This window comes from Bos mutus, chromosome 8 (assembly GCF_027580195.1).
Source record: "Bos mutus isolate GX-2022 chromosome 8, NWIPB_WYAK_1.1, whole genome shotgun sequence".
Classification (NCBI taxonomy): Eukaryota; Metazoa; Chordata; class Mammalia; order Artiodactyla; family Bovidae; genus Bos; species Bos mutus.
Window position 1 is genome coordinate 45,168,953 of NC_091624.1, and position 18,291 is coordinate 45,187,243.

At 38.6% G+C, this 18,291-nt stretch overlaps 1 protein-coding gene across 5 annotated transcripts in view; it reads right to left on the reverse strand.

The window, feature by feature from the left end:
- LOC102277413 (disintegrin and metalloproteinase domain-containing protein 28) overlaps positions 1 to 18,291 on the reverse strand; it is a 125,755-nt gene that overhangs the window by 77,290 nt on the left and 30,174 nt on the right. For all 5 annotated transcript variants that reach the window (XM_070375526.1, XM_070375525.1, XM_070375528.1 and 2 more), the window contains exons 9-13: positions 17,275 to 17,444; positions 14,218 to 14,302; positions 10,557 to 10,687; positions 6,245 to 6,422; positions 4,199 to 4,288 (exon numbers count right to left, since the gene is read on the reverse strand). In XM_070375526.1, coding sequence (XP_070231627.1) covers positions 4,199 to 4,288; positions 6,245 to 6,422; positions 10,557 to 10,687; positions 14,218 to 14,302; positions 17,275 to 17,444 — 654 coding nt within the window. The remainder of the gene's footprint in view (positions 1 to 4,198; positions 4,289 to 6,244; positions 6,423 to 10,556; positions 10,688 to 14,217; positions 14,303 to 17,274; positions 17,445 to 18,291) is intronic.

Below are 18,291 nucleotides of genomic sequence, written 5' to 3' on the forward strand. Positions count from 1 at the left end.
TTACTCTTGCCTAGAAACTTTGGACCACTGGACAAAACCCCAAGAGGGGTTGTCAGAAGATCCTCTGACCAATCCTGAGGAAATCTGGTACACTGATGGAAGCAGCTTTGTCTTGGATGGAAAAAGAAGAGCTGGATATGCAGTAGACTCCAATTTTGAGATCATAGAGGCTAAACCTTTGCCACCAGGTCCTTCAGCCCAATTGGCTGAGCTAATAGTCCTGACTCAAGCTCTACAGCTGGGAAAAGGAAAAAGAGTAGCCATTTACACTGACTCCAACTTTGCCTTTCTGGTGCTACATGCACATGCTGCTATTTTAGGAAGAAAGAGGCCACTAGACCACACAAGGGTCCCCAATCAAATATGGTGATCAAATCCTTAGGTTCTTGGAGGCAGTCCATCTGCCTGCTGAGGTTTCAGTCTCCCATTGTAAAGGACACCAAAAAGAGAGCAGCATGACAAAACAATGACCTAATAGGTGTTACCACCTTAGTTCCACAGACTAATTTGCCAGAAACTCCTTCATATTCTGTAAGTGAGACTCTTAAAGCTAAGAGCGAGGGCTTTCAAGAAGATCTTATGGGCTGGTTCCAAAAGGAGGGACTCCTTTTCCTGCCTGGGAACTTTCAGTGGTAGTTGGTTAACTCCTTATATGCCAACACTCATTTAGGGGAGAAGGCCCTCCAAAGATTACTAGAAAGGGCCTTCAGAGGAACAGGCCTCCAAACGACTATAAGGCAAGTGGTCTCTTGTTCCACTTTCCAGTTAAACAACTCCCAAGGAGCTTGAGGACCCCAGCTGGCCCACCCTGTCCAATGACATGGGACCTACCCGGGAGAGGACTGGCAGATCGACTTCCCCCAGATGCCAATTTCTCAATACCTACTAGTCATGATAGATACATTCACAGGATGGATTGAAGCCTTTCCCACCCACACTGAGAAGGCTGAGGAGGTGGTAAAAACAAAAACAAAAAAAAAACTGTTCCATGAAATCATTTCAAGATTTAGTCTGTCAAGCTCATTACAAAGTGACAATGGGACATCATTTACTTCTAAGGTCACCCAAGCGGTATGTAAAGCATTGGGCATTACTTATTACCTTCATTGTGCCTAGAGCCCTCAGTCTTCAGGAAAAGTAGAAAGAGCCAACCAATCCTTAAAATCAATGATAAAAAAGATAACCTAGGAGACCTCCCTGGGATGGAAGGAGGCTTTACCAATATCTCTCCTCTGCACCCATATTGCCCCTAAGGAACAGGTTGGTCTTAGTCCTTATGAGATGCTATATGGGAGACTTTTGTTTATGTCAATGACCTCTTCCTAGATCCAGAGGTTCAGACCCCCCAGTCTTAATCCATGGCCTTTGGGCAATTCCAACAAGATATACACTTGTGGGTTGTCAACCAGGACCCAAAAGATTCTAAAGACCTACCACAATATGCTCCAGGGACTCAAGTCCAAATTAAAGTCTGGAAAGATGGGTCCCCAAAGACTCAACTCCAGCCCAAATGGAAGAGCCCCCTATCTTGTAATGCTTTCTACCCCCACAACAGCCAAGGTACCAGGACACAACTCCTGGATTTACTACTAATGAGTCAAGCTGTGGAAGAAAACAGAAGAGGACACTCAATACACCTGTAAGCCCCTGGGAGATCTCAGATAACTATTCAGGACTACAGATGAGTGCCATTCTAATGAACACCCCCAAAATTAAGTTTCTGGGGATAAGATTTCTCAGGAAAGCTCTAAAGAGCCAACACAGCTTGGCAGGGGTTGTACTCCAAAATACAGAAAAATCCAGAAGATAGATTTCCTGATGCCTAAACAAGAAGGGACTTGAGCCATCTTGAATGAGATGTGTTGTTTCTGGGTAAATATCTCAAGCTAAGTTAAAGTCTCACAGTCCTCAAGAAAAACATTCAAATCCTAAGGGATCTCAAAGAATGAGCTCAAAGAACAAGCTGGAGGGTTTTCAGGGTGGCTACAATCTCTCTTTGGGGGATCTTTCTCTTGGCAAGGGGGGATTTGGAGTTGGCTAATGCCCCTACTAATCCCTGTTATCACCATATTGATGTTGCTTATGATTGCTCCATGCATTATCAATTGTTTAACCCATTTTGTCTCTGCCCAGGTCAACAAGCTACAAAATACAGTGCTAGTTCAATAAGGATAGATGAAACTACATCCGACCATGGAAAATATCACTCACCCTTAGATGGACACCGCTATAAGGACTCTGAGGCTTGAGACTAGAAAGAGGGGGAGGTCCAATGCACCCCGCATCCCAGCTCAGCAGAAAGTAGCCAGAGAGACCCTGACGCCCCTATTCCCTAGGAATTGGGTCTCCCATCTCTTGAGGGGGAAATATTAGGTAGTTAGAATAGGAAAAAGGAGTCCAAAATGGCAGTGGCTAAAAAAGAAAGGGAAACGCCTGCAAAAATGGAACAAAAGAAAACCTGTGGACTGGAGTGAGAACTTCCTGTGAAACAAACATACCCACTTCTTGGCTAGCCCAATTTGCATTGGGCAGGCTCAGTGGGGAGAAAACAAATGAATAAAAGGAGTAAGCCAAGACCTCTCCTTTGGGGTCGGCCCGCCCTCACGCCTTGAAAGTGTACTATCCTTTGCTTGCCAAATAAAACTGAGCTGTAACTGAACTGTAACACTGGTCCACCGTTTCAAATCTTTGTTGCAGTGAGACAGAACTGAGGAAATTACACACTCCCCTGACAGACAAGAGGATCTTGACAGACTACAGTCCAAAGGATTACAAATAATCAGATACTACCGAGTGACTAAGCACAGCACACACAGCTTGTTAGAAACAAGCTACTTTTTTTTTTTTTAATCACCCGTAATCTCTAACAAATGGGACTTAAATACTTGCTGAATACTACTTACATTCTCCAATTTTATTCCTTTTGGTTTTCTTTATTTCTTTCCTTTCCCTCCAACATCAAAACAAAACAAAAACAAACAAAAAACATCTATCCAAAACACTACCTATAACCCAGCATGCCATCTGCATATTCCTTTTTTACATGATTACCGTGCATTTAAAATATATGCAATTCTTTGTTAAGTGAGCATGAATCAGATCCTGGACCTTAACAATCAGTTTAATTAAGAAAACAAATAAATAATCACAATACAGAATTCTGTGCCATAGTAGAATGAAATATGCTAAACTCTTAACTGGAAGAGAAATTCAAAAAAGCCCCACAGAGAAACTGACAGAGCATCCTCATCCTAAGTCTTTTTTTCTAAGAATTTCATCTGGAAGTGACTTCAAAGGATGAAGATAAAGGAACCCCTATATTATTCAAAATAAAATTTCCCACTAAGCCATTATTAAAATATGAAATAAATTCATATTTTATGGCAAGACAAGAAAAATTTAAACATAAAAAAGTATCTCTGCCCTATGGCCTCCTCTCTCCCCTGAATGTGCATTGTGTATCTGCATTAGGATGAACCAAACCTCCCCATGGGCAGAAATACCTGCTCAACCATAAAGAGCAACATCCTCCCAGCACCAACAATAACTTTCCTTCTTGAGCTTGTAAGGGGCCATGATGGCACTTAGATCTGGATTGTGTAAATTATCGATAATATGTTAATTAATGTATTTGTCTTGAAAAACTTACACAACTGTGCTTTGAATCCTAATGGGGCTCACTGGTTTCCAGAGCATTGTGAGATGGTCTTCCCGTTATGATCCTCAATTTGACTAGAATGAAATTTTTCATTTCTTTCTTAGATTAACTGATTCATTTTTTGTTGACAAAGGGTATATGCAAACAGTTACTGGACTTGGTCCAAGAAGATCCCATGGCATCAGAAGAAACAGTAGGTAGGAGTAACCAAACATTGGCTTTAGAACTGGTCATATTTGGAGTTTGCCATTTAGTGGCTATATTATTTTGTATGTTTTCTGTTCTGAGACTCTGTCCCCTCAAAAACAAAATTAAATAATAATATCTACCTCAAAGGGCTGTCAGAGAATTAAAGAGCCCAAGGTTGCAAAGTGTTCAGTGAGGACTTGAGAGATGGTAGCTAACATTATTTTACAGACAGAAAAATATTACTTTGCCTATTTCATTTAACATAACCTCTAAGATAAGATTTTAATACAGAAAAAAAAAAAAACAAAGAGCAAACATAATTATTAAGGTATAAATAAATAATAATCTTACCTGGCATTTTTCACAGCATTCTCCTAATGCACATTGAACATTTTCTTTCATTTTACATGTTTTTGCATCACAGCAAATGTTGGTACATTCCTAAGAAATCCAGAAACAAATGTAAATACCAGATTAGCTTTTGGTCTCATTTTTTGCACTATTCATAATATAATTCACTCATCACACAGACATTCCTTTGATACGGTCTGAAAATAATTTGGGAGAAAAAACACAAGCTTAACATTAGAAATATTGAGTTTATCTGAATTTGACTTTGTCTTTTTCTTTTTTAAATATCTTTTCTAGCTTCTCCAATCTTCCAGATTAATACTGAACATGGTATATTTTTGGTGAAATATGAAATAAAACAACAAAAAAAGGGATAGTTTTTGAAAATCAAATTCTTCTAACTAATGAACATAATTCAGCTCATCAGTTTTGTATCTATCCAGCAGTAAGTTTAAGCTCTAGAGCATGTACAGAAAATCTAAAAATACAGTTCTTTAATCAAGTTTGACATTTAACTCAATTCTCTGTAAGGCAATATACTTTGTCTTCTTCTCTCCTCCTTGTTTCTAGGAAATCAAACACCTACACGAGGCATGGGGGAAAATCCTACTGGGGAATCTCCCCTTGTAGCTGTTTCAGTTCAGTTGCTCAGTCATGTCCGACTCTTTGCGATCCTATGAATCGAAGCATGCCAGGCCTCCCTGTCCATCACCAACTCCCAGAGTTCACCCAGACTCACGTCCATCGAGTCAGTGATGCCATCCAGCCATCTCATCCTCTGTCGTCCCCTTCTCCTCCTGCCCCCAATCCCTCCCAGCTGTTTAGATTCAGCCAAAAGGTGTGATGTATTTAGAGTCACAGATTTTTAGTGTTGAAACTCTTGACCTTATTTCAAACAAACATCATCTGGGAAAGTTTCCTTTTTCCCACAGAAAAGATAAATGTGTAATCCTATTTTGAAGTTAGGCTTCTCAGGTGGTGCAGTGGTAAAGAATCCATCTGCCAGTGCAGGAGACACAGGATACAGAGTTGGACCCCTGGGTTGGGAAGATCCCCTGGAGGAGGAAAGAGCAACCCATTCCAGTATCTTTGCCTGGAAAATCCCATGGACAGAGGAGCCTGGTGGGCTATAGCCCATGGGGTTGAAGAGTTGGACACTGAGCAAGCATGCACAGTTTTCAAGTTACTGAAAGGCTCACATCCTAAGGGCCTGGCCTGGTACTCACTTGAATGTTAATAAGATAGGGGCAAAGGTCCCATTCAGAGTCCTGGCTTCCCTATCAAGAGGGTGGGACCAAGCCAGGCACTTTGAATGATAACAATTTCTGAGTCCCAAAGCAGTGAGAAATGACTGAATTCCAGGGCAGGGAGGCTCTAGGGTTGTTTAAAAAAAAAAAACAAAACACCTAACACCTGAATCCAGATCTTGGCTCCTCCAATTACCAGCCCCATGACCCTAAGCAAGTTATTTCCGCTCTCTGAGATCTATCATAGGGCTGGGTCTAAAGTAATTGCTCAGTAAGTCTTAGGCACATAAGAAATGTGAGGTATTTCTCCCAAAAAAGGAGGGTTGAGGATATGAAGCCCAAGCTGGTGGGTGGAATTTATAAAACAGAAGATGGGGAAGGAATCTTGAGAGGGAAACAAGGAAGATCTTAAGCAATTCAGGTTTTTTTTTGTGAGAAAGGTTGATCTGACCACTGTCTACAAACACAAATCTACAAAATTACAGGAAACACAAGGTTCATTTGGGTTTCCCAGGTGGGGCCAATGGTAAAGAACAGGCTGCCAATGCAGGAGATGTAAGACACTCATGCTCAATCCCTGGATGGGGAAGATCCCCTGGAGGAGGGCATGGCAATCCACTCCAGTATTCTTGCCTGGAGAGTCCTATGGACAGAGACATCTGGCAGGCTACAGTCCGTGGAGTCCCAAAGAATCGGACATTATTGAAGCGACTTAGCATGCACACATATGTTCTTTAACAGTTCATCTCTTAAGCAATTGAAAAACAAACTAGATCATTTTTGAAAGAGCTGGTGGTACCTCAGGGGTCCCACAATCACAGTCTTCTCCCATTTCTACCAACTGGTTCCCACAGATCGGGGTGGATATGATATCTGTAGGCAGTGGGACATTAAAGAGGCAATTGGATAATTTATCTTCAAAGAATTTTTCAAAGCTGGCCCGGCTGCAGGAACTGAAGTCTGTAGGTATATTTATGCTGTAAAGGTAAGGAAAGAGAAAACAATACAATCACACTGAGTAGATAGGGAGAAATATCAGATGCTGAGTGTGATATACTCAAAACATAACCCAAAAGTGCGAATGGAATCCACTCAGCAGCTGCTAAATCATGAGCTCATTTTTTTGTGCCTGAATTAGCTCACCTGGGCAAGTAGAAACACCTCCAGCTTAATGAGCAAGTATGGCCACATCTCAAAATAGAGCATCCAGGCTGCTGTTAAATAAATTGAAAATTCTTCTAATTTATCCTGATAATCTCATTCATTCAGCCTTAGGTCATTTTGGTTGAGAAACGCTAAAGGCACTAAAATTATGTTTACTTATATGTTTAAGAATTCACTTTCCTTCAGAGGAAGTTAAATTGATGGCCTCTTTTCATTCCATAAATAAGGATGAGGTTTAAAAAGGCAGTGGTGGGAAGAGAGGAGGGAAGGAATTGGGGTTTGGGATTAACAGAGGCAAACTTTCATATATAGAATGGATAAACAACAAGGTCTTACTGTATGGCACAGGAGACTATATTCAACATTCTGTGACAAACCATAATGGAAAAGAATATGAAAAATAATATATATATATATATTCATGTGCATATACATACATATGTATATACATATATATATGAGTCATTTTGCTGTACAGAATACAGCATTGTAAATCAACTGTATTTAAATAAAAATTAAAAAAAATTTTTAAATAAAAATGCATTGATATCTGGAAGAGATAGCATAAGATATGTAACTGGCCTGCAAGTCATATTCTATTTTGTGGAAGGGCATGGGAGACTTAACTTTAGCCAATGTGAACTGAGAGAGGGAAATACAAGAGAAAATGAACACATCAAAGAAATTGTGGGGTTTTTAAAGATAAAATTCCAGAGCAGTTTTGCCTCAGATGAGGCAGGAGTATGTAATCTCTTTTCAAAGACTTTCTCTTCATCTTCCTGTGAGAACATTCTTTTTAAAAAATTTCTGTTAGAGTATGGTTGATGCATAATGCTGTGTTAGTTTCAGGTATACAGATACAAAGTAAATCAGTTTTATATATATATATAAGTCCATTCTTTTTAAGATTCTATTCCCATATAGGCCATTACAAAGTACTGAGTAGAGTTCTCTGTGCTATACAGTAGGTCCTTATTAGTTATCTATTTTATGTATAGTAGAGTGTATATGTCAATCTCAATCTCCCAATATATTCCCCACTTAAATCCCTGGTCAGAGAAGGCAACGGCACCCCACTCCAGTACTCTTGCCTGGAAAATCCTATGGATGGAGGAGCCTGGTGGGCTGTAGTCCATGGGGTCGCGAAGAGTCGGACACAACTGAGCGACTTCACTTTCCCTTTTCACTTTCATGCATTGGAGAAGGAAATGGCAACCCACTCCAGTGTTCTTTCCTGGAGAATCCCAGGGCCGGGGGAGCCTGGTGGGCTGCCGTCTATGGGGTCACACAGAGTCGGACAGGACTGAAGTGACTTAGCAGCAGCAGCAGCAAACCCCTGGTAACATAAGTTTGTTTTCTACATCTGTAACTTTATTTCTATTTTATAGATAAGTTCATTTATACCCTATTTTTAGATTCCACCTATGAATGAGTGAGTGAGTGAGTGAGTGAAGTCGCTCAGTCGTGGCCGACTCTTTGCGGCCCTGTGGACTGTAGCCCCCCAGGCTCCTCTGTCCATGGGATTCTCCAGGCAAGAATACTGGAGTGGGTTGCCATTTCCTTCTCCAGGGGATCTTCCCGACCCAGGGATTGAACCCAGGTCTCCCACATTGCAGGCAGACGCTTTACCATCTGAACTGAAGGGTTTAGAGGCCATCAAATGGACATGACCTATAAAGGCAATTCTGATGGTTTTACATAGAAATGACCTCTATTGGAAGAGATCACGAATGGGAACTATTTGAGATACATTTCTATGTAAAATGTAGTTTGCACATAATTCAGCATTTTAAATAAGCACTCTGAAACCGAGACCAAATATCAATCATCTCTTGAGGTTTTTTATTCCACCTATAAGTGATATCATATATTTGTCTTTGTCTGACTTCACTCAATATGACAATCTCTAGATCCCTCTATGTTACTTCAAATGCCATTATTTCGTTCTTTTTACGGTTAAGTAATATTTCATATTAACCACATCTTCTTTATCCATTCCTCTGTCAATGGACGTTTAAGTTGCTTCCATATCCTTGCTATTGTAAATTATGCTGCAATAAACATTAGGGTGCATGTATCTTTCTGAATTATAATTCAGAATATATACCAATAAAAATATGGTATATATTTTCTCCATATATATACCCAAGAGACAGATTGCTGGATGGTATGATAGCTCTAATTTTATTGTTTTAAGGAACCTCCATACTGTTCTCCATAGTGACTGCACCGATTTATGTTACCACCAACAGTGTAGGAGGGTTCCCTTTTCTCCACACTCTCCAGCATTTACTGTTTATAGTTATTTTTTTTAATAAATGTATTCTTTTTATAATTATTTTACTTATTTATTTTTGGTTGCGCTGTGTCTTCGTTGCTGGACGCGGCTTTTCTCTAGTTATGTCATGTGGGGGCTACTCTTTATTGCTGTGGCTTCTCTTGCTGTGGAACATAGTCTCTAGGTGCACAGGCTTCAGTAGTTGCGGCTTGCAGGCTCTAGAGGGGCTTAGTATTTGTGGCGCACGGGCTTACTTGCTCCATAGCGAACAGGATCTTCCTGGACCAGTGACAGCACTGCTGTTGCCTGCATTGCAAAGCAGACTTCTAGCCACTGAACCATCAGGGAAGCCCTATTTGTAGATTTTTTTACTTCCCTGGTGGCTCAGACAGTAAAGTGTCTGTCTACAATGCAGGATACCTGGGTTTGATCCCTGGGTCAGGAAGATTCCCTGGAGAAGGAAATGGCAACCCACTCCAGTACTCTAGCTTAGAAAACCCCATGGATGGAGGAGCCTGGTGCAGGCTACTGTCCATGGGGTTGCAAAGATTTGGATACAATTGAGCGACTTCACTTTATTCTGAGCAGTGTGAGGTGATACCGCATTGTAGTTTTGATTTGCCTTTCTCTCATAATGAGTGAGTCGAGCACCTTTCCATTTGCTTTTTAGCTGTCTGTATGTCTTCTTTGGAAAAATATATATTTAGATCTTCTGCCCATTTTTTGATTGGATTGTCTGTTTTTTTTTTTTATATTGAGCTACATGAGTGGTTTGTATATTTTTGAAGGTTAATCCCTTGTCAGTTGTTTCATTTGCAAATATTTTTTCCCATTTTAAGGGTTGTCTTTTCATTTTATGGTTTCCTTTGCTGTGCAAAAGCTTATAAGTTTAATTAGATCCCATTTGTTTATTTTTGTTTTTATTTTCAATCTTCTAGGAGATAGATAGAAAAAGATCCTGCTGTGATTTATGTCAGGAATGTTCTACCTATATTTTCCTCTAAGAGTTTTATAGTATTACACCTTACATATAGGTCTTTAGTCCAGTTTGAGTTTATTTTTGTGTATGGTTTTAGTAAGTGTTCTAATTTCTTTCTTCTTTAATTAGATTTTTCTTCTAAAACTTTTCCCTCATGAGTAACCAATCTGAATTCATTGAAACTGTGGTAAATGCTAATGATCTTTTGAACCCAGATCTTGTGCACCTAAGATGAGGATAGAGTGACATGTCACCCCAAGAGCAAAGAGACAATATATTTAAACTATATCTCAGTTAATGAAAAATACTACATGATATATATATATAGTACCGTGTGATGGTATGGGGCTTCCCTGATGGCTCAGATGGTAAAGAGTTTGCCTGCAATGCAGGAGACCTGGGTTCGATACCTGGGTCGGGAAGATCCTCTGGAGAAGGAAATGGCAATTCACTCCAGTATTCTTGCCTGGAGAATTCCAAGGACAGAGGAGCCTGGTGGGCTACAGTCCTTGGCATCACAAAGAGTGTGATGATACCATCATCACAGGTAGACTGGTATAGACCCACATTCATGATCATGTCCTGATGCTGCTTATGTTTGAACAGGTTGATAAATATGACAGAAAAGAATAGCATAGCCCAGAGTGAACCCAAAACAAGAGTAAGTATCATCTTCCCAGAAAGGCTCACCTTAATGATCCATCCATCACACATTCTATAGAAGGGCACTTGCAATCGTAGTTGTCATGAAACATTCCGAAGTTATGGCCCATTTCATGGGCCATGGTTCCTGCAACCTGAAGTGCGTTGTTACTGTGATCCTGAGGATAAGAAGAGAGAGACAGATCCTCTGGTTTGCAAACTGAATTATCATTCAGGAAATAATTAAATATTTTTACTGTAGCCAAGTGGAGTAGAGAGTCTGATTTTAGCTTCAGCCTCCTCACCTTGTCAGCGTGGTCTACTGGAGAAGGAAAGGACAAACCGCTTGAATATTCTTGCCTTGAGAACCCCATGAATAGTATGAAAAGGCAAAAGATATGATGCCAGAAGATGAGCCCCCCACCTCATCTTCTGTGGGTGTCCAATATGCTACTGGGGAAGAGCAGAGAAATAGGTCCAGAAAGAGTGAAGAGGCTGGGCCAAAGCAGAAATCTGTTGTGCATTTGTGCAGATGCAGTTGTGCGTGCATCTGGTGGTGAAAATGAAGTCCAGTGCTGTAAAGAACAAAATTGCATAGAAGGTCCATGAATCAAGACAAACTGGAAGTGGCAGAGTGAACGTCAGCATTTTAGGAATCAGTGAGCTAAATTGGATGGGATTAGGTGAATTTAATTCAGATGATCATTGTATCTACTACTGTGGGTGAGAATCCTTTAGAAGAATGTAGTAGCCTTCACAGTCAACAAAAGAGTCCAAAATGCAGTACTTGGGTGCAGTCTCAAAAAATGACAGAATGATCTCGGTTCATTTCCAAGGCAAACCATTCAACATCACCATAATCCAAGTCTATGCCTCTAATGCCAAAGAAGCTGATGTTGAACGGTTCTATGAAGACCTACAAGACCTTTTAGTACTAACACCAAAAAAAGATGTCTTTTTCATCATAGGGGATTGGAATACAAAAGTAGGAAGTCAAGAGACACCTGGAGTAACAGGCAAGTTTGGCCTTGAACTACAAAATGAAGCAGTGTGTGTGTGTGTGTGTGAGTTACTCAGTCACGTCTGACTCTACAACCCCGTGGACTGTAGCTTGCCAGGCTCCTCTGTCCAAGGGATTCTCCAGGCAAGAGTACTGGAATGGATTGCCATTTTCTTCTCCAAAATGAAGCAGAGCAAAGGCTAATAGAGTTTTGCCAAGAGAATACACTGGTCATAGAATACCCTCTGTCAACAACACAAGAGATGACTCTACACATGGACTTCATCAGATGGTGGAATACGAAAATCAGATTGATTATATTCTTTGCAGACAAAGATAGAGAGGCTCTACACAGTCAGCAAAAATGGGACCTGGAGCTGACTGTGACTCAGATCATGAGCTCCTTATTGAAAAATTCAGACTTAAGTTGAAGAAAGTAGGAAAACCACTAAGCCATTCAGATATGACCTAAATCAAATTCCTTATGATTACACAGTGGATGCGACAAATAGATTCAAGGGGTTAGATCTGATAGAGTGCCTGAAGAACTATGGACAGGGGTTCATAACATTGTACAGGAGGCAGTGATCAAAACCATTCCAAAGAAAAAGAAATGCAAGAAGCAAAATGGTTGCCTGAGGAGGCCTTACAAATAGCTGAAAAAAGATGAGAAGTGAAAGGCAAAGGAGAAAGGGGAAGATATACCCAAATGAATGTAGAGTTCCAGAGAATAGCAAGGAGAGATAATAAAGTCTTCTTAAGTGAACAATACAAGGAAATAGAGGAAAAATAGAGGGAAGCCTGGTGTGCTGCAGTCCTTGGGATTGCAGAGAGTTAGACGCAACTGAGTGACTAAACAACAGCAACAACAAAGGTAAAACAGATAGGCAGAGATGTGTAATAAATCCCATCAACCATTAAAAAGGAAAATCAATAAAAAATCTAATAATGGAGGTAAATGAAATTATTTTTTGAATACTCAATTCTAAAAAGGCAGAAAAAATAGAAGAGATGGTATAGGAAACATCTAGCAAGATGAGATTTTAGTTCAACAATATCAGTAATGTATTACATATAAATTACTTAAGCATACAATGTAAAATACAGATTGTCAGACTAGATTAAAAAAAAAACCCAGGTGTATACTGTCTAGCATAAATCTTTAAATGGAAAGAAGTCCACATGTTAAAAATTAAAGGAAGGAAAACGTTGTATCAAGTAAACCGTCCACAAAGTATTATACTTATATTGGAAAAAGTAGACTTTACAACAGGGATAATTCAGGAAAAAGAGGAACATTATATGATAAATGGATCAAATCTAAATTGACCTGTATATCTAAATCATACTTGAGTCCAAAAAGAAATCAAAATGAAGATTAGAAAAAATTTTAACTTAATAAAAATGAAAACACACATAGCCAAATATCTCAGATGCAGCTAAAACAGGGCATCAGTCAGTTCAGTCGCTCAGTCGTGAAACAGTGCATAGTAAGAAATTAATAGCATTAAATGATCATATTTGAAAAGAAGAAAAGTCTCAAGTTCATGATTTAAAATTCTTCCTTACTTAACTAAAAAAGAACAAATTAAATACAGAGAAAGCAAGAAAAGAATCAATAGTCAAGACAAGAACTGAAATTAATAAAATAGAAACTAGGAAAACCATAGGAGCATCAGTAAAGCTAAAACTGTTTCTCTTAGATCAATAAAATTGATATACCCTAGCCAAACTGATTATGGGGAAACGCTCCACCTCTCCACACACACACAAACTACTAATATCATGAATGACAGAGGGGAAATCACTATAAATTCTACATATATTAAAAAGATAGTAAGGGAATATCATCAACAAATTTATACCGAGTTAAATTAAATGGACAACTTTCCTTGAAACACAAACTACCATGGCTTACTTAAGAAGAGATAAATAACCTGAATAGCTCTATATCTATTAAAGAATTGATTGCATGCTTAAAAACCTTGCAACAAAAAATACCAGGCCCGTATGGTTTTACTGGTGAATTGTACTGAACACTTTACTATGTTATACTACTGATTTGGGGTTTCCCTGGTGGCTTAGTGGTAAAGAATCTGCCTGCCAATGCAGGAGACATAAGCAATGTAGGTTTGATCCCTGGGTCGGGAACATCCCCTGGAGGAAGAAATGGCAACCCTCTCCATTATTCTTGCCTGGGAAATCCCATGGACAAAGAAGCCTGGTAGTCTATAGTCTATGGTGTGGCAAAAGAGTCAGACACGACTTAGCAACTAAACAACAATACTGATTTTACTCAAATATTCCAGAAAAAAAAACTGGTTTTATTCAAATATTCCAGAAAATTGAAAATTACACATCACTATATATGGTCAAGTTTATACTGATATTTGTCCTGAGAGTAAAACCTGAAAAATACATATATAGGAAAAGACAACTACAGACTAATATCCCTTCTGAATATAGATGCAAAAATCCTCATGATATGTTAACATGTTGAATTTAGCAATATATACAAGATATAATACAGTATGACCATGCCAGGTTTATGGTGAATGTGCAAGATTGAGTCAATATTTGAAATTAAATCAATGTTATTTCCCACATCAACAGATTAAAGGAGAAAAACAATATTTTCTCCATAGATTCAGCACAACAGCCCTTGACAGACTTGAATTGTAGAACCAGCAATTTTATCTTTAAACAAACCTTAATGATGCCAGCAGAAAAATCAGGAGAGCACATTGTAGATATGTAAGCAAGGCCCACAGTTGTTCCAGAAAATGCTACTGTCCTGTGAAAAAGAAAGAAATTGATACAACTTATGATTCTAATTGGGCTTCCCAGGTGGGGCTAGTGGTAAATAATTTGCCAATACAGGATACATAACAGACTCCGATTCCTGGGTGGGAAAGATCTCCTGGAGGAGGAAATGGCAACCAACTCCTGTATTCTTGCCTGGAGAATCCCATGAAATGGGCTATGGTCCACAGGGCTGCAAAGAGTCGGACACAAATGAAACAACTTAGCAGGCACTCATGATTCTAATAATAGACATTTTTTCTATAGACAATTCCTCTAGAATGCTGATTAGCAGAAGACCTCACGACACTTTTTTATATGATGGTTGTCATACCATCTAAATTCAGGCATCTGGATGTAATCAGTGTTAATATTTTTGCTTTATAAATATAAATTAAATTATAAATGTATATAAATATATATATTAAAGTGAAATATCTTTCATTTTAATTTATATTTTCCTCATATATGTTTACTTTGATTTTCTTTTAGCACTGCTATAGCTGTAGCTGGATTTGGAATTTGGCCCCATTCTGAAAGCTTTTGTATTATTGAAGTACTTATGCAATTGAAATATCTGTCCTGTTTAAGAGATATTTTAACTACTTGCATTTGTTCACATAGATAATATATTTGGTCTTTAGTCATTTTAATTTCTTTTTTAAAAATTTATTCCATTTTGTTTTCCTTTCAATTTGTAATTATACCATGTGCTTCTTTGGTTATTACTATTGTGCTATCTGTTCAAGATGGTCACTCTGGTCTGTCTCTAGAAATTTGCAAAGTATGCATTATTTTTCAAATTCCCTTAGTAGATGCATTTACATAAAAAGTTGAACCTATATTTTCCCACTTATCAACATCAAAAATGGAGAGTATACATTTTGCCATAAAAAATGAGGAAATTAGAGAACTTCCTTCCACTTTCCATTCCTTATGGAGTTATCTGTTATTTTGAAATAATACTTTGTGTCATACACAATACTTTAAAGATTTATGGCCTTTGTATTCTCTTTTAAAATTATATTAGAAAATTTTTATATTCAAGTCTACATTTTTGTGGATTTAATTCTTGCTCCTAGCTCATTTATAAAAAATAAAATTCTCCCCCATTATGGAGTTCACTATTTTGCTTTCTCTTTCCAGTGGAGAGAGTTCATTTGGAATCTGGAGTTCATATTAGATTCCTACCTGATGATGCACAGGTATGGGTGTATTTTGTTAATTTGTCAGAGAAATGGTAAGAGTCAATTTACACATGATAGCATGGTTATTTCCTCTACCATTATCTTTTAGTCCTTTTATCTTGTTTGTTCTGGTCTATTCAGGAAATCTACTCTTGATATTGGATTACCATGCCTTATCTGTACAATCTGTCATCCTGGCCATGATTTATATCTCTCTACCTTAATTATTTCACGACACTAGATTCTACTACAATTTGAGCTTGGTCCTAGAGCCAGTCTTCAGTTCAGTTCAGTTGCTCAGTTGTGTCCAACTCTTTGCGACCCCATGAATCCCAGCACGCCAGGCCTCCCTGTCCATCACCAACTCCCGGAGTTCACCCAAACTCATGTCCATCAAGTTGGTGATGCCATCCAGCCATCTCATCCTCTGTCGTCCCCTTCTCCTCCTGCCCCCAATCCCTCCCAGCTTTTCCAATGAGTCAACTCTTCACATGAGGTGGCCAAAGTATTGGAGTTTCAGCTTTAGCATCAGTCCTTCCAATGAACACCCAGGACTGATCTCCTTTAGGATGGACTGGTTGGATCTCTTTGCAGTCCAAGGGACTCTCAAGAGTCTTCTCCAACACCACAGTTCAAAAGCATCAATTCTTCGGCGCTTAGCTCTCTTCACAGTCCAACACTCACATCCATACGTGACCACTGGAAAAACCATAGCCTTGACTAGACGGACCTTTGTTGGCAAAGTAACGTCTCTGCTTTTGAATATGCTATCTAGGTTGTTCATAACTTTCCTTCCAAGGAGTAAGCGACTTTTAATTTCATGGCTATAGTCACCATCTGCAGTGATTTTGGAGCCCCCCAAAATAAAGTGTGACACTGTTTCCACTGTTTCCCCATCTATTTCCCATGAAGTGATGGAACCAGATGCCATGATCTTTGTTTTCTGAATGTTGAGCTTTAAGCCAACTTTTTCACTCTCCTCTTTCACTTTCATCAAGAGGCTTTTTAGTTCCTCTTCACTTAATGCCATAAGGGCGGTATCATCTGCATATCTGAGGTTACTAGCCAGTCTAATAAAAGTTTAATTCCCATATTGTTATGTTTGTAGCTCAGTCATTAAGTTTAATTTCGATACTTCTGTTGTGTTAGTAGTTCCAAAAAATGAGGTATGTCTTGTGCTGAGTCCTTGAGTCTGGAACTCATCTTTCCAAACTAAGAAACTGTGGTGGCTATCCTTCAAAGATAACCCCAATGAACCAGCTTTGCAGTATTCATATCCTGTGTAGCTGCTGCTGTTGTTGTTCAGTAGCTAAGTAGTATCCAACTTTTTGCAACCCGATGGACTATAGTCCACCAGGCTCCTCTATCCTTGGGATTTCCCAGGCAAGAATACTGGAGTTGGTTGCCATTTCCTCCTCCAGGGGATCTTCCCAACCCAGGGATCAAAACTATGTCTCCTGCATTGGCAGGAAGGTTATTTACTTCTGAGACACCAGGGAAGCCCCCGTTATTTAAACCCCGTCTTTCTGTTCTGTTATAGATCAAATAACAATAAAAAAATCTTCTGATGAATCATTGCTCCCATATAGCTTCTCTCTCTTTAAAAAAAAAGAAAAGAAGACCATATGCAACGTAAGATACAAAAGAATATTTTTTAAACTTTTAGCATCCTATGTAAATCTGTAATGTTTTGAGATACCATTTGCTTTGCCAAGACTTTCAAAGATGTCTATGCCAAATACCACAGAATGTAAAAAGGGGGAAAATCTATACATACGTGAGTAGTTGAGCAACATCATGGTGCTTTCTCTTCAGGAGGACACCTGTCCTCCATTTAGAAAAATTTTCTAAAGTGAGTTTTGCATTGGAAGATATATCTATCTTATCCTTGTCATTCCAGATCTCCATCCCAATTAAGGCCACGTAAGTATTGAGCTTTTTATAAAGCTGTTACAAAAGAAAAAAAAATGGCAAAGCAACTATTCATAATGGTGTTATTATCTTTTAATATTTTCTATGTACTCCAGATTTTCAAATTTATTTACAACTACACTGTAAAAACCTTATTTCCAAACATACTTGTGTAATGGAAGTTACCACCTCTTTTGGCAGACACTAGCATCCCCGTTTGTAGGCAAGACAGACACTCTTAGTCTATAAACTCCTTTTTTTGGTGACAAAGGGTCTATTGAAACAAAATTTTCCTGCTTGCAACCTCAAGAAATATTATAATATCCTTCTAGTAGTTCATGACTATGACCTCACTATATAAATATATTTCCTCAATTGCAATGTAACTTTCTAAGAGTCATAATTTTTCAGAATTAACAAGCTTGGCTATATTTAAAATGGATAACCAACAAGGACCTACTGTATAGCACAGAGAACTCTGTTCAGTATTATGTAGCAGCCTGAATGGGAGAGGAGTTTGGAGGAGAATGGATACATATATATGTATGGCTGAGTCCTTTCACTGTCCACCTGAAACTATTACAATATACAAAATAAAAAGTTAAAAGAAATCTTGCTATGGAAAATAAATAAATTTTTAAAAAGAATTAGCAAACTTGACTCAGTGCTGATTTGAACATCAGAAAAGGAAAAGGCTACATGGAAAAGTCCTGCATATAAATGAGTTACAATAAAGTAAGGGACCTCTGTTATCAAATGGATTGAACCAAAGAATCTACAGCACATATAGGATCCTTTAGAAATAACCAGTTAAGCTTATGAGACAATACATTTACTTTACAGACAAAAACTTATATTGCCACTATAGTTTGTAAAACTGCAC